Consider the following 17,787-nt stretch of genomic DNA (forward strand, 5'->3'; position numbering starts at 1 on the left):
AGAAAGGATGGGGAGTGTGGGGAAACAGAGAACAATGAATTTTTTGTGACTATTACAAAATAATTAACAGAAGAACATTTCAACATATTTTTTAAATTTTTTTGTTGTTATTGTGCTGGGAGTACATTGTAACATTTACAAAAGTTTTTACAATATATCACAGTTGAATTTATTTTAATTCTTCTTTTCTGTGCTTTTTAGAGATGTTTGGAGATATCAACCTCACTCTTGGGATGCTGAACAAGGAAGATAACATTAGCAAGGTAAGGCAAATAGGGAAAACTATCCTTCCCATTCACCTTTTCTAGTCCAGTTTTTGCAACATTTCATACACTTTCTTCTTTGTTTCAACTTCCTTATATTTATGGCATTAGATTTTTTTTAATTCAGTTGCAATGAAAATCATTATAATGGTGAAAGGATGGCACTTACTTCAAGAATCATGATATCCACTTCCAGAATCTAGTAAAGGATGCCCTATTCATAATCTTCTACAGGTAGATATGGAAAAAAGGGGGGATCTCAGACTTACAGCCATGTGAGTTGGAGTCTCCTCCTTTATAATATGAGAGCTCCTAGAAAGTCTCTCTCACTCATATATAATGCTATTTCACAACTAGAAAATTCCTCAGAAAATTGAAGGCTTATCAGACTTCAACAGCCGAAATAACAAAAGATAAGTGCCTTTCATTGAGCACTTATCTAGGAAGTGGAGTGCCTGATGTTTTCCACACAATAGTGCAGTATATAATATTCATTTCTCACAACAACTTCATGAAGTAGGTATTTCTGCTTCCATATGACAACTGAGAAAAATGAAGCACCGAGAAGTTATATGACTTGTCCAAGTAAGAATAGCAATGCTACATCCAAACACAGGCCCATCTAACTCAAAAAAAAAATACTGCCTAATAATTATTCAATATTTCCTCCCTGTGAAGAACAACACCTATAACTTTTTCTTTTAATTTGGAGATTCTTAATCTTAACTGTATATTAAAAAATCTTAGAGAGTTTTGGAAAAATGCCAATGGTCAGGCCCCATCACCAGTGATTCTGATTGAGTCAATCTGTTATGAATTTAGGCATTTGAAGTTTATGGACACTATCCTAACATTTAGGTATGTTAGGAACCATCATAATAATCTTTTAATAGGAACTAATTTTCCTATACAACTCTATTTCTCAAACATTTGGAAGCACTTGGGAAATGATTTCTGGACCCCACAAGTACTTCAGCAGAATTTCTAGGGAAGGGACCAAAGAAGGTGTACTTTTAGCAGCCACCTCCAAATTGCGCTTATGGTGAGGCAAGGAAGAAATGCACCAAGCTAAGATTCAGATACTTAGGTTCATTTAACACAAATTCTTCATTTAAAAATGAGTCTATTAGTGGCATCTAACATATAAAGGCTTATTGTGATCATTAAGAAAATGTTCCAGATAAAAGGCCTTGACCAGTTCCAAGAGCATGGTAAGGGCTCCATGAGTGTGAGCCTTGCAAAGAAAACAAAGTTTGCAAATAGCAGAGAAATTACACAGAGTGAGAGACAGACTCATGGATAGTTAAGCAGTCTCTGAAAGCTAGAAGATAAAGAAAGCTAAGACAAACTATCCCCATTCTCAAAAGTTTCCAAGGGTCAACCCTAAGGAGCAGTGTAAAGAAAATTATTCCATACCTTAAACACAGGTGCAGTACCTGGAGATTCATGCTTCAGACTTATGGAGAATTCAGAGCACCAGGCTCTCTTTCATCTTCCCTAGAACACAGTCACGTATGGCATTTAGAGAAGCCCACACATAGGCATCTGCTCAAGCCATATGGTTACAAAAGCTACAGTTCTCTCCAAAACAGGAGTCACAATCTCATTGTAGCAAAGGCATGAATGAAACAAGGGCCTATTTAACTCTCCCTTAGGATCCAGTTTCACAGTATAGCGGCGACTTTGGAAATTATAGTGTGCTGCCTAGTACCATACTTGTCCCGCTACCCCAATTAGGGTTATGGGTAATTCCATTCTCCTGCGATGTTACAATACTGGCTTTCAAGAGAATTGCATATGTGAATAACCTGACCCTGCCTTCAATTAGATCTTGCTATCGAAATATAAGTTAAAATAGTTTGTAGAATTATTTTTGCTCTACATATAAACCACTGACTCCTAAAGATTCAGGAAACCTGAATTAAGATGCATAAAATCCATCATGTAGTAAAAGTATATTGCTAAGTTTAGTGATGTTATTTATTTGGACTTCATCTGACTTCTTTATTTTTGCAACCCAAATACCTGTTGCAAAAATACCCTTCTATGTTCACAGGAAGACATTTACAGCCATCTCACTTCAGTTATTCAGAATACTGACATCTTGGATGATGCAATTATCCAACGGTTGATTCATTACACTTCTAAGGACATGCGAGATGAAAGTGTAAGTCTGATTCTTGCTGCTAAATCATCATCAAAGCCAGCAACAGGGTAAGTGACCCAACTGCACCTCTGTGGATACACAGAAACATTCTTCCATGGCTTCTAGGACAAGAGATAATTCATTTGTTCTTCATTGGATACAGTTACAGTGCCTGCTGTTTACCCTTTCACCGTTAGGAAAATTGAGACAAATGTAAGAAAGACTTTAGAGGTAATATCATTCAACTTTCTATTAGATGAATAAAGAGACTTTTTTTTCCAAGGTAGCACAGCTATGTATTGACAGAACAAGTAACTAGAACCCAGTTTTCTTGGCCCCCATATGACTTCTTATCTCTTTATGTGCTTCCTTATCTTGGATTGTCAGACCTTTTCTAAATATCAACTCAGTAACTTATTACACTCTATATCACAGTCGTTAATGCGTTTAGGAGTGCATATTTTTAGTATCTTGTCCTGATCTTTTGATTTTTCTCAGCAGGAAGGTGGATCAAATTACCTAGCTCACCATCAACAAAAGCAGACATCCCTCCCAATATTTCCAATATTGAAGATAATTAGACTTGATAACACCAAAGTCAACACTTTCAACTCCTGGCCCATTTCCTTTCCCACAGTAATTTGTATTGTTTAAGCATAAAACATAAATTCTGTATTTATTGTACTTGATCAATTAGCAAAAAAAAACACCTAATAGCTGGGCATGGTGGCCCATATCTGTAGTCCCAGTACTTGGGAGGCTGAAGCAGGAGGATGGTAAGTTCAAGGCCATTCCTGGGCTGCATGGAGAAAATTCAAGGCTATTATGGGCTACATAATGAGATCTATGGAAGAAGGAAGGGAGGAAGGAAGGAAGGAGGGAAAGAACGAACAAACGAATTGAAAGGAAGAACGAATTGAAAGGAAGGGAGGGAGGAAGGAAGGAAAAGAAGGGATGGAGGGAGGAAAGGAGGAAAAAAAGAGAGGGAGGGAGGGAGGGAGGGAGGAAGGAAGGAAGGAAGGCAGGCATCTATTGGCCCCAAATTCATAACAACCATACTTAAACTGTTTTTAAAGTGCATTAAAAACTCTCCTTTTTCCCAACTACTCACACCTGTGAGTCTTTTTCAATGGGTTTGTAACAGCCAGTTCTCCCTCTATCCCAAATCTAGATACACTTATAAAACTTCATAGTCTATTTCCCCTCTGTAGACTCGCTCTGCTCTTCCTATAGTTGTTACTGTTACTTTTCTTTTCCTTCTCAGATTCTCAGAGAAATCAGAATGCTAGCTGGTGAGGTGTTGGTCTCTCTGGCTGCTCATGATTTCAACGCTGTGATGTACGAAGTACAAAGTAACTTCAGGATTCTAGAGCTGCCAAATGAATTTGTTGTGCTTGCCCTGGCTGAACTGGCAACCAGCTATGGTATAAAGGGAACACTCTCCACATTTTCCCTAGGAAACAAACCACCCCTGAGTAATTGTCTAAAAGTCAAATGAGAGCAAATGGCCAAAGGGAGAGTATCCCTACCTTGTACTGCACTAAAGAATATTGATAGAGTGTTGTGGGTCCTGTTTATGAACACAGATTAGCCTGCCAATCAGTCATTAATCCAGGTGGCACTTAATTTGGCCCAGCTCTCTTCCATCCTCGTCTCCCTCTTCACCTGGCTTTATGTTGGCAGAAGTACACTTCTCATAGGGCATATTCTGCAAACAACTGAGCATTTACATGACTTAGAGGTTTCCTACCATTTGTTTCCACACTACTTTAACAGATATTATTGTGAAACTGTTATATTGACCAGGCCATGCGGATGTAGTCAAAGCTGTATCAGAAGTATGAATGTTACTAACTATCCTGACAAGCAATTGCCACTAAACAACAGGTGTAGGTGGGTTTTTTTTTAGCTAATATCTTCTTTTGCACCTACCACTCACTGATTAACAACAGCATGGTATTAAGATGGGGGAGGAGGGGATAGAGGAGAACGCCTCCCTGTGGCACCTCACCCACCTCCTCCACACAGCTCGGATGCTAGGCAAGGTGAGAACTGCCCATGAGAGAAGATGAGTAATGCTTTTCTCCTCCCACCCCTCACTGCAGTACGTCAGAGCACTCCCTTCATGACGATGACACTGCTCACCATGCAAACCATGCTCAGGCTGGCAGAGGAAGAAAGGATGAAACAAACTTTCTGCATTGGTGAGTATCCCTGTCATTCACTCTTTCTTTCTTAAGACCACACTGCAAACTGTCATGAAAATCGAACAAAAGTTTTGTTTTTCTTTATTCCCAAGGCACAGCTCCAGTGAAGACCCACTTCCTCCCACCAGGCCCCACCTCCTAAAGTTTCCACCATCTCCTAAAACAGTGCCACCAGCTAGGGACCAACACTGCAAGGAGCAGTTCATTGTCAAACCAAAACATTATCTAAGTGCCCTTTGGTCCTAAAGCAACTTTTTGCCTGACTGCCCCTAAAGAAGTAGTGTAAAATTTAATACCCGTCCTTCTATCCATCCTCCCACTTCTAGGCATTTGAGCAATCAGAAAATAAGCAAATGTTGTGCTGGCTGTTTTGGATACCATGGTCTGACCAGATGTCATTCCTTTTCTCATGTTATATACATGAGAATTACATGTGGGAGTAACACACAAAATCATGACAAAATGTAGGTAGAAATTCTCAAAGAAATCAGGAGTCTGTAGGGAATATGAATAAGCTAATAATTGGCCAGCTCAAACTGCCATATCCAGGGCTTTTCAAGTATACTTTGCAGGTGCGGTATCCTTAAGGTAATGAGCCATGAATTCTCTTTGTCATCTAGTGAATTGCGTAGCATGAAAGCTAAAGGAAAAATATTATGAGTTGATGTGTTTCATGCAAATATATGTGGATTAATCACCCAAATGATATTTTTCAGGCCAAAGATTATTTTTATATTGTATTAAAGTGCAACATAAATACAGAAGAGCATATAGGTTAGAGGTATGATGAGCTGTTACTAAGTGGAGCAATCCATGCGACCATCATTCAGGTCAAGAAGTGCCATGCCAAGAAGCTTCCTCATGTTTACTCTACATCTTAACTTCCATCATTATCAGCCTTATCTGTTTGTGAGGTTGCTGCATGTTGTTCATTATAGATGCAGTCCATTATCCTTTCCACTCTATATTCTATTACATCCATCCTATAATTTGCTTTTCCATTCTACCTATTGGAAAATATTTGGATCATTCTGTTTCAGGCTGTTAAAAAAATTCCTAATATGAACATTCTTGTACAAATTTTTGGTGCCTGTTTGTGTGCATATCTAATGTCTGTATACCAAAGACTATATACATATAGAATGTATATTCAGCTTTGTAGATAGTGCCAGAGTTTTCCAAAGCATTTAATACCAATTCCACTCCCACCAGCAGTATGTGAGAATACCAACTATATCTTAGTCTTGTCAACACTTGGCATTGACTATATCAAATATTATCCATTCTGGATGGTGTATAGTAATGTATGATAATATGGGGGGTTGTTTGTTGTAGTTTTGGGGTTTGGGGTTTTTTTGGAAATACTAAAGTTTGAACTCAGAGCCTCATGCTTGCTAGGCAGGCATTCTACCTCTTGAGTTATACCCCCAACCCTTTTTGCTTTAGTTATTTTTCCATTAGGGCCTTGTGTTTTTGTCCAGGACTGGTGATCCTATCTATGCATTCACGTTGCTGCAAATATAGGCACATGCTATTAATTTGACAAAGCACTTTTTATGTTTGATGCAGTTATAAAATTATATAGAAACTAATATGTGTTTGAAATAATAAAAATATCGAAAAATTATAAAAAATAGAAGAAACTACTATGCATTTGCTAATCATCAGTACTCTCTTCTCAAATTATTTTATGGTTTTTCACATCTTTATCTTTTTCTCAGTCTATGGTTGTATTTTTTAAACACAGCCCTTGAGAAGTTCAGCAAAGCGATTTACAAGTATGTCAACCACTGGAAAGATTTCCCCTACCCCAGATTGGATGCCAACCGACTCTCTGACAAGATCTTCATGCTGTTCCGGTACATAATGGAGAAATGGGCCCCCCCAGGCCTCGCCCATGCATGTGAGTGGAGCCTCAGGATATCTCAAACTGGATCTCCCTTCATGCTGATTACATCCTCTTTAGTCTAGACTTAAATCGTATCCTATTTTTGTCTCACTATGTAATATATACATATATGAGATATAAAAGGTTTAACCTTTAGCTACCTTCTCTAGTTCAGTTTCTTTTCTACACTTTAAGCTACTAAGGCATTTTTAAATCATTCTGAAGTAGTTAAATCACTAGCAAGCATAGAATTTTTTAAATTCCTCTGTTTTGTGAAATGATAATTAAGCTCAGTATTTTTGGTTTGGCTTTGTTTTGGACATTATTCATTGTGTTTTGGGAGTTTATTGAATCTTCCAATTTTTCCATCTATCTCAAATCACTGATTATTCATCCTTTCATCTTGTACTTGAATCCCCATGTCATACCAAATGTTGGGGATATAGCTAGGATTAAACATACCAAAATCCCACTGTCAGGAAATTGATATTTCAATGTGTAGGGAGAAAAAATGAGTAAAACAGAGAGAATGGTAGCTATTTCATGGTTCATATATCATATATGAGCTGGGTCAGTAACTGGGAAAAACAAGAGACCACAAAAATGTCTGGTGTTTATGAATATCACAATTAAAAAAATAACATCTAAATAAAATGAAATACTACACTGTGTCACAATTCCATAATGCTTTATAGGGAATGGGTCACAAAGTGCATTCACATATATAATTCCATCCTTATCTTGCTAAACTGCTGTAATTTTTTTAAGTAGGCTAAATTATATTCTATTTAAGTCTCTTTATTATTCTATTATAAAAAGCTTAACACCGAGCTACATTTTCTAGTTGTCTCTCTTTTACTTTTCAAGAGACCTAAAACAAAATCCAGTGCATCCATTTGATGGCTACTGTCCTTGCTTCTCATAGGAAGAGCCAGGCAAGTGAAAAGAAAGATACACAAAGTGGTAAGGGAGCACAGAATGGAAAGCACTCATGCCTTGGGGAGCCTGAGGGCTGCAGTCCTGGAGCTCAGCCTTGCAGCCCATGCCATTGGCTCACCATGAGGATTGTGCATTCTGTAAGGAGGGAATCCAACCCACTGCAGCACAGGCTGGAGATGGGGCAATAATAGGCACACTTCAGTGAGTTCAGGGGGAAGAGAAGAGAGGAAAGGAAATTAAAAAAAAGAAAGAAAGAAAGAAAGAAATGAATGAAGCCAGAAAGATGCTCTTGGCCACCTAAGGACTTCAATATTGCCCAGAAGTCTGGACTTCTTAAGAAATGAGAAGCCCTGGAAGAGTTTGTAGCAAGGATTCAAATATGAGAATAATCATCAGGCAGGTGGCTCACCCTGAAATACTAGCTACTCAGGAGGCAGAAATTAGGAGGATCACGGTTCAAAGCCAGCCCAGGCAAATAGTATGCAAGACCCTATCTAAAAAATATCGCACACACATACACACACAAACACACAAAGGACTGGTAGAGTGGGTCAAGGTGAAGGCCCTGAGTTTAAGCCCCAATACCAAAAAAAAAAAAAAGAAAAAGAAAATCATTCATAAGTTAACATTAAAGATGAATCCTAAGGCAAGAATACTGTAGGCAGTTGAGAGATACTCCAGATCATAAATGGTAAGGGAAACAATTGATGTAGTGTTAGAGATACAGGAGTCGGATGCTGAAGAACAGATTCAACAGGATTTGGCATCAACTGGATGCTTATAACTGGGGAAAGAGACACATGCGGGATGACACCTTGATTTTTGATTTAAGTGATTTTGGGGTCACTAATTTAGATAAGAAAAGCAAGGGGAAAACAAATTGGGGGAAATACAAAATGAGTTTTGGAGGCAGTACTAAGGCTTGAACTCAGGGCCTGTGCTTGCTAGGCAGGCACTCTACCACTTGACCCACACTGCCAGTACTTTTTGCTTTGTTATTTTTGATATAATCAGGGACCGGCCTAGGATATAACCAGTCCCTGAACAGCTGGGATGACAGGCGCATGCTACATAACCCAACTATCAGTTGAGATGGGGTCTTGAGAACTTTTTGCCTGGGCTGGACTTTAATTATGATCATCCTAAAGTCTTCCACCCAAGTAGCTAGGATTGAGCCACCAACTCAAAATGAGTTTAATATATCATTTTGACTTGAATTTCTGCAGTGTATTCAAGTGGAAATATTAGTTGGCTTGAGAATATTCAGGATTGGAGGTTAAGAAGAAAATCAAAAACTAGAAACATAGGTTTGGGCACCATCACTATTTAAGTGACAACTGAATAAATGGTTTTAGATAATTCTTCAAGGAGTGCATGTAGAGTAGGGAGCACCAAAAATAGAGTTCTGGGGGAAAGCAAAGGGAGAACTCATGATGGAGTCTGAACTGTGGTGTAAAGGAGTCAGAGAATGAAGGAGGATGAGCTCTTAGGAACTAAGAAGAAGAAATTCCCAAGAAGCAAGTAAAGATCTGTAGAGTCCATTGTTACAATGCTCAAGCAAGAAAAACTTGCAGTTGGTGGAGTGGCTCAAGTGGTAGAGTGCCTGCCTAGCAAACATGAGATTCTGAGTTCAAACCCTAGTGCTGCCGGAGGAAGAAAGAGAAGAAAAACTTTGAAATACTTCATTGCATGGAAATGTGTGGCAGAAGCACCATTCAGCTGACACACAGTCTATTTTTTTCTTTTATTCATATGTGCATACAATGTTTGGGTCACTTCTCCCCCCTTCCCATCACCCCCTTCCTTACTCCCCCGCTCCCACCCTCTCCCCCCTCACCCCCTCGCTACCAGGCAGAAAGTATTTTGCCCTTATCTCTAATTTTGTTGAAGAGAGAGTACAAGCAATAATAGGAAGGACTAAGGGTTTTTGTTAGTTGAGATAAGGATAGCTATACAGGGAGCTGATTCACATTGCTTTCCTGTACATGTGTGACACACAGTCTTGAGTGGAATAAATGGTTGTCATTATTTGCCACTGTTTTGAGGTGATTTCTAGCAGAATAAAAACTAAAAAAATTATCACATGATATGATTTTTAAAAAGTAGACAACAGAAGTATATATTAAAGAATGGTGTCAATTATTTAAAAATTAAAATGTCTAAAATAAAAGAGGAAAAAAATATAACAAACAATGGTTATCTACATGTCCTTGTGGGTTCTACTTTTTCTTTATCCTAATATTTATGATATTACTTTAGAATCAATATTTATTATATCTGTGTTACACTCTGGAAGTTGTTCATTTTCCATGTCAAATGGAAGCCAGATTGTATTGGATGAGGGGTGAGTGGGAAGTGAAAAGTGGGAACAGGAAATCCAAGCCACATGTTCTAAAAGCTTTACTCCAACAAGAGGGAAAGAGAAACAGAATCTAGTGGGAATAATAGTGAGGAGGCCAAGGTGATATGGAGAAACTAAATGTTTTTTATATGAAGAAACTGTTGATTCATTGGTATATTGAAAGAAAATTACTTAGATGTTGAAGAAATAGGAGAGAAGGGCAAGTGTCAAAATGCATATCCATGTAGCTATGGATAATGAATACAAATCCAACTCTGCCTCATGCGATGGTCTTCACCTAAGCATTTTTTTAAAGCTTTTTATAGACATTTTTCTTGTTTAAAAACAGTGGTAAAATTGTTGGGTTTTTTCCTTGGTGGGGGGTGGGGAGGTTGGCAGGGGACAGAGTCCCTACAGCTCTTGGTACTGAGACACACACATAGAGTATAACAAAGTGTTAGCAATGGACTTGTTTGCTACCTCTACAGACTTTGGCCATAATTAAGGCCCATGGCCCTGCTGTGAGCCTGCTGCTGCATCGGGAAGACTTTTCTGAATATGCTCTAAGTCAGGTGACCTGGCTTCTGAACCAGTATACAGACACAGAGACCGATTTCCATGTCACTCAGGTGAGAGCCATGTCCTAAAGGAATGGAATCAGAGAAGCCACCAACAACCCTCCTGAGGATACTAAGTCTCAGAGGGCCCCCAGAAATTAAATACCTGTTTGGGCAACTGCAGTTAAATACCTCTTGGGAAATAGAGGGCAGAGAGAGGTTGTTGTGACTACTTATAGAAACTCCAGAAAGGGATGAACAATTTTCATTCCTAGCTAACCTATGAGTGCTTCCATTTTAGAGTCTAAAGCAGATATTGACTGCAGCAGTACTTTATGACAGTGGCATTCCTAGGAACCTGAGAAAATCTATCTTTATCAATTTACTCCACCAGGTAAAAAGACTATGCTTTCACATGTGAGTGTTTGATTTTAACCTGCTGTCTGTTTTTAACATATCCCACCTTATTTTTGCTCCCTGATCAGATCTGCACAGTTCCAGAGCCTCCAGTAAAAGAAAATGAAATTGAAGCTTCAAACTGTTTTCTCATTCTAGGTAGGACCCAGCACCAAACAGGTGTTAATAAAAATGCCTCCAAGTGAGGAAGATGACAATGGTAAAGGGTGTGCAAACTCTGTCACTTTAGTTACTTCTACGCACAGAGTGGTTCCTCAGCTCACAGTGTGCTGCGCCTCCCCTCTACTCACAACTTCCCCATGAGAAACAGAAAAGGTAGGGTGACCAATCACGCCAGGCTAGATATCCGGGACTGGGGAGTTCTGAGGAGACAGAACTATCAGTTCTTAAACCAGAACAGTCCCAGAAAAATCAGGATAAATTGCTAACTCTAAGGATAAATCACTTTTTCTTGGGTATTTGAGATTATGTGAAACGGTCAAAATCACCTTTTTTGTGACACTGGTCATTATCTAAGCCTCTTTAGTCATCTCTCCCCTACCTGCTCTCTTCCTCTTCCTCCTCCACCACTCTTTTCACTTTTTTTCTCACCCTTGCAACACAGCATCACAACCCTGTGTCACGTGCTTGACACAGGCTGTAAAGGAGCCACAAAAGTCCTGGACGAGGACACCCATGCCTCAGTACGGTGCCTGAGCGTGGGGGAGCAATCACTCAGTACCCCCACACTCCGTCCCCCCACTCACTTACACACACACAAAAGCCTCATTCTCCAGCCTCATCGCATACCTTTCTATTACGCTCCGTCCATCTCTATACTGCCTTCGTCCCCCTCAGCCTAATTAACAAATTCATTTTTTCTCTGACAATTTCCAAAACAAACTGCTCTCCTCCTGCCAGGCATTTCACCACTCTCTCCTGCAGCGCTCCAGGCTTCACAGCTAGTGAAGCCTCACACCAGTCTCTGCCTCTGTCTCCACATGATAGTCTTGCCATGTCCCTGCCTATGTGAAACAAGTTACATTGAACTAGGACTCCCTCTAATGACCTCCTTGTAACTTGATTATATCTGCAAAGACCCTAATTTCCAAATAAGGAAAATTCCCAGGTATGACCAGAAATGTGCTTAGGTACAGAAAGTTCCCTTAGTAAACAAACTGCTTAATTAATTCTGTGGTACTGAGGAAGCATGGCCACCATAAAGTCAAATTACCAACTGAACAGTGGTCTTGACATTCTCATGATTGAAATTCTCTTCCCACTCACAAGCATTTTCCCTAGGAAGAAAATGATTTCTTGGTCACATTGTATGTGTGTGAAAAATGTTATAATGAAGCCCATTATTTTGTACAATTAAAATATGCCAGTAAAATAAAGTTTAAAAAAAAATGAGAACTGAACCTGGTGTTTCTAAAACTGCAGCCCATTCCAATACTTCAGACCTGCTTGAATTTTTTGATGAACAAATAAGAAGTAACAATGAAGCTGTTCGAATGGGAATCTTGACTTTATTAAGATCAGCTATCAATGCTGAGGGTGAGTATTAGAGACAAAGCCAGAGTGGTTTATTTCACACCAAGAAGTGAACTGGAGACTGTGTGTTCTCTAATCCTATTCTGTATCTTTTGGTTTTTATTTTTGTATAACATCACCTGTGAGTAAACTGTCTTCTTGGCCTTCTATAATCTACTCCTTTAAACATGCATTTTTAGTTACCTCTCTTTTTTTGTATTTATGGATACTTTTCATTGAGGAAGATAAGTAGAATTTTTAAGAATCAAATTTAGAATTTAGAAAATCAGTAGGTTGGTGAAGTGACCTAATAATAAACAGGGAGTGGGTGGCAAGAGTGAATAATTTTCTACAGATTGGTACATTTAGAAAAGAACAAAATTTAATGACTTACCATTTCTCATTACTTCCAAGTAGCACACATTTTCATAATATTAAATGTATCTTTAAGTTAATAGCATCTTTAATTATAATTGTCCACAATTTTTTCCTTTTGTTTATAGTGATGCATCATAAAATTGATGATATCTTGTATTCAGTAGAATATGAGATTTCATTTTGACGCAGCATAATATAGTTTTTAGAAATTTAGTTAGCATTCTTATTTACTGAAGCATCATCAGATAGAACTACCAAAGTAGTCTTGCAAAGTTTAGAGCTACTTCATTGGGCATGATGTATTGAATCCATGATGAAAATAAAGCAAGATTAAAAACATGTAATAGGAAGCAAAAAAAGCAATTGACATAGTTAAAGACTGGAAAAGAAGAGAGTAGGAGGAAGATGAAGAACAAAATTTAGCAACAAGAGGTTTTCATCAATCCTAAAACAAACTGTTCTCCTACTGAGTCTGACCTCACAATTTCTCCTTTTGTCTTTCAGAGCCCAAGTTGAGGGACCATATCACTTCAATTGAAAGAACAGTCAAAGTTGTCATGGGTGACCTTAGTATAAAAGTAAGAAAATTAATAGGGAGTTTTATTTGGTTAATGGTACTTTTAGGAATAAATGAAATGATTCTGGTTCCTGAAAGATTTACTATGAGACTACTTTATAAAGAGTTCAGTAATCAATGTCATTTTTAAAAGAATTCAAACCCAAAAAGATAAACTACATCAAGGTGTAGAGTCCAAAATTATGTACAGTTCCAGGGCATCTCAGAAGAAAAAGTGCTTTTGCCCATAGCAGCACTACATCATGCTCTTCAGATAGTTTAAAAATAAATGCTAATTTTTAAATAATGTGTTTTCCTCCCCAAATTAATAGTCCCTGAATCTTCTTCTTAGCATAGATACTCCATTTTCCAACCAGAGAATCAAGAGCAACTCATACACATATAGTAAACCCCTGATATTTGTGTATATGATTCTGAGACCACTGTTGAGAAAAAAACTACAAATGTCAGGATGCATAGAGTTCAGTACTCTAAAATCCACACTCAACAGATAACACAACTTAAACACAACTGATAATAACTGGGAACTTCTCTACATCAACTGAGCTACAGAATGTGTGCACATAAGTTTAAAATTTTTGTTTCAGAAATTTCTTTTTATTTTTTATTACTTTTTCCATATTTGGTCAAAATATGGAAACATGGAAATATTACCTATTCATGGTAATAATCATGAATAGGGCAGGTTTACTGTAGTAGATTTCTCATTTTCTGATATTTGGTTAAAGTAGTCCATGTTAGAAAATATAGAACTTATGCTGAAAAAATCAAGAAAAATTCACAACCATTGTAATTTTTATGAAACATATACTTTGTTTGGAACACAACCCTTTGCAGAAGGCTATGAAGAGGAAAAAATTACAGGAAAGTAGAAAAGGACTTTTGGGGGAGAAGAAGGCGACCAGTGAGAGAGGGAGCAGGGAAGGGGGGGACAAAAGAAGATAATGAACAAAGTACATTTCATACATGTACGAAAATGTCCTGATGAAAACATTAAAATGTACAAAAATTTTTAAAGAGATGCATATTCTATAAGGACTTTCTTAGTGAAAATAAAATTTTAATATGCGGCGTTGTTTCAGCCCAAAGTTACCAACTTTTCATAATATATAATAATAGAGGATATGTCTCTGGGAATTGGAGAGAAAGATTTTTGTTAAAGAGAGCATCTCCAGTGATTCTGTAGGTAGGCTCTTGCTTCATCTGTTTATTGTAACATTATTTTTCAAAAGCTTCAACTATTGAATAGTTCATGATTTGGTTATAGGCTAAAAAGAGGTAAATTTCAATTCTGCCAAACTACTAGAAGGCTGTTCTTTATTATTCTAGGTAAGGAAATGCACCCTTCTCCTCATCCAAACTATGTGTGAAAAGTGCTATATTGAAGCTAAGGAAGGATGGCCATTGATTGAATACATCTTCACCCAGTTTGCAATGTCTAACAGGAAACCGGTAAGAAGATGCTACAGATTGTGTTGCACTATAGCAAGTGCAGTTGAGTCAATTTGACTTTAAAAATAACTTGACTGGGGGATAAGGTGTAGGAGGGTGAACACGATATCAATAATTGTGCACACATGTATGTAAATGGAAAAATGAGACTTGTTGAAACTATTCCAGGAAAGGGAGAGGAGAGAATAAAGGAGAATGATGGAAGGGGTAAATTCAACCATGATATATTGTAAGAACTTTTGTAAATGTTACAATGTACCCCCAGCATAACAATAATAACAAATCAAAAAAGAAAGAAAAGATAAAAATAATAACCCAATAGAAAACAATGGCCAACATAGTTTGAGTACAGTTCAGAATATATCTGAACTGTTATTAAATACATACAAAAAATTTAGCCTTATTAGTAATCACAAAATAGAAATAAAAATAATAAAATTTAAAAATAACTTGGCTCAATTAAATAACTGATTTTGAAGTTGTATTTAAGTCATCACTTTTGTTGATAATTTTTCTCAGCCTCTGGATCTCTAAGCTCCCTTTCACTAATATCACTTCTAACTTACAGTAATCACAAAGTAGCCTAAATCAGAGTTTTCTTTAAGGAGGTACCCCCATCTCCACAGGTTTTGCATGGGGATGTTCGGAGAGGGACTGATAGAAGGAATTGAATTAGAGACAAGAGATACCTATACCTGCTGCACTGGTGTCTTTGTTTGAGATGCTAAAACAAAACAAATGAACTGGCTTCCAGGTTAAAATGACAAATTAGAAGCTTCCTTCCATGTGACTCCATGAATAAGATGAGTCCCTGATTACAAAGGACAGACCATATTCTGAAGAAAGAAAGAGAAGAGGAACATCAGGAATAAAGAAAGAGGTAATATGACAGCTAAAATTCATGGCAAAACAGAAAGGCAATGCAGAGGAAAATAGGAACTAGTCCACAGACCTAACCCCAGTTCCCCAAGGAGCAAGGAAGCCAAAGCTGCAACTTCAAGGTATTGTTGCTATTATCTGAATTTTTTTTCCTCCTCTCTGAGTGGTACTATGGATTGAGCCCTCAAAAGAAGTCTGCTCACTAAGAAACACCCCCCCATATAAGAAATATCCATCACAAGAGATATTAAAATTGCTACTTAGAAATATGAAAAAGAACAATATGACTCCTCTAAAAGTTCATAACTCTTCAATAACTAAATCCAAAGATATCGAAATGGTTGAACTACAAGACAAAGAACTCAAAAGTCTAGTTTTTAAAATTACCAATAGCTTCAAAAAAGATTTAATAGCCAAATGAATGAAGTAAAGAAGTCAATTCAAGACCAGAATAAGAATTCAAAAATCTGAACAAAAGATTTAGCAAAAAAGAGATTCTGGGAAAAAAATAAACAGAAATCTTAGAAATGAAGAGGCACAATAAATCAACTAAAAATCTCAAGGGAAAGTATCATCATAGAAGAGACTAGCTGGGATCAGGGACTGAAGGCAAGTTAGAGAAATTACTACATTCATATAGCAATAAAGGAAAGAGAAGCAATCATAATCACAACACAGAAGCCTTTTGAGGAACAATTAAAAGACCAAACCTACAAATATGTGATACAGAAGAGGGAAACAAAAGTCAGACTAAAGGCATAGAAAACTTATTCAATGAAATTGTATCAGAAAATTTCCCAAGACTAGAGAAAGAAATGGACATCAAATACCTGAGGCATATAGAACCACAAATAGACATGACCAGAAAAAAATCTCTCCATGTAATATTATAGTTAAAAATGCCAAGAGTACAAAACAAAAAGAGAACACTGAAAACTGCAAGAAAGAAATACTAAGTTACTTACAAAGGCAAACCTATTGGAATAACAGCAGATCTCTAAAAGAAACCCTTAGGGTCAAGGGAGCATGGACTGATATATATATTTTTAAAGCTCTGAAACAAACAAAACATGCCAACCAAGGCTATTATATCCAGCAGATATCCTCTAAAAGCAAAGGAGAAATTAAGACCTTCCAGGATAAGCATAAACTAAAGCAATTCATGAAGATTGCTGAAGATACCTAAAGGAATACTACACACAGAAAAGAAAGAAAATTATACAGAAGAATGAGGGCTGGGAAAGAATAAATCTCACAAGAAGAATAGGAAAACAAATTAGAACTGTGAAAGAATCAAACATTAACTCTGTGAACAAACTAATTTCTGAGATGAAGAAAGGAAAAGTTAGTACATACCTCTCAGTCATAATCCTAAATGTAAACAATATTAACTCTCAATTATAAGATTTAGACAGACTGGCCAGGTGCATTGGTTTGTGGCTACCATCTCAGCTACTTAGGAGGCAGAGATCAGAAGGATCGGGGTTCAAAACCAACACAGTCAAAAAGTTGGTGAGATTCCATTTGAATCAATAAAGTAGATGTTGTGGTATATGCCTGTCATCCCAGCTATATGACAGGCATAAAGAGGAGGATCACAGTCCAGGCCAGCTTGGGGCAAAAGCATAAGACCCTACCTGAAAAATAACTACAAATGAAAAAAGGTCTAGGGAATATGACTCATGTTAGAGAGGCTGCCTATAAGTGATGAACAGAGATGTTCAATATCTTTTGCCATCAAGGAAATACAAACAAAACTGCTTTGAGATTCCAAATTTACCCCAGTCACAATGCCTATCATCAAGTAAACAAACAACAGCAAATGCTGATGAGTATGTAGGGAAAAAGAAACCCTTAAACACTGTTGGTGGGAATGTAAATTATTGCAGTCACTATGGAAATCAGTATGGAAGTTCCTCAAAATCTAGAAATAGAACTACCATATGAATATACCACTCTGTTTCCTGACAGAATCAGTCAGCATACAATAGAGATACCTACACACCCGTATTTATTATGGCACAATTCACAACAGCCAAGTTGTAGAATCAGGTTAGGTGCACATCAATGGATGAATGGATAGAGAAAATGTGATATGTATACACAACGGAGTATTATTCAACCATAGAGAAGAATGAAAATTGTCATTTTTAGAAAAATTGATAGAACTGAAGGTAAGCCAAACACAGTAAGACAAATATTGCATGTTTTCTCTCAGATGTGGAATCTAG

General features: G+C 37.4%; 1 protein-coding gene across 1 annotated transcript in view; it reads left to right on the forward strand.

Annotated features, from left to right (window-relative positions):
* The first annotated feature begins 203 nt into the window (after nt 1-203).
* Nucleotides 204-17,787, forward strand: part of Mroh2b (maestro heat like repeat family member 2B) — an 81,009-nt gene continuing 63,425 nt past the window's right edge. Inside the window, 12 exon segments of the mRNA XM_074075350.1 lie at nt 204-263; nt 2,320-2,430; nt 3,674-3,833; nt 4,515-4,613; nt 6,364-6,497; nt 6,499-6,519; nt 10,273-10,413; nt 10,643-10,735; nt 10,827-10,896; nt 12,181-12,294; nt 13,153-13,226; nt 14,555-14,677. Of these exon segments, the coding sequence (XP_073931451.1) occupies nt 204-263; nt 2,320-2,430; nt 3,674-3,833; nt 4,515-4,613; nt 6,364-6,497; nt 6,499-6,519; nt 10,273-10,413; nt 10,643-10,735; nt 10,827-10,896; nt 12,181-12,294; nt 13,153-13,226; nt 14,555-14,677 (1,200 nt within the window).

This window comes from Castor canadensis, chromosome 6, assembly GCF_047511655.1.
Source record: "Castor canadensis chromosome 6, mCasCan1.hap1v2, whole genome shotgun sequence".
Classification (NCBI taxonomy): Eukaryota; Metazoa; Chordata; class Mammalia; order Rodentia; family Castoridae; genus Castor; species Castor canadensis.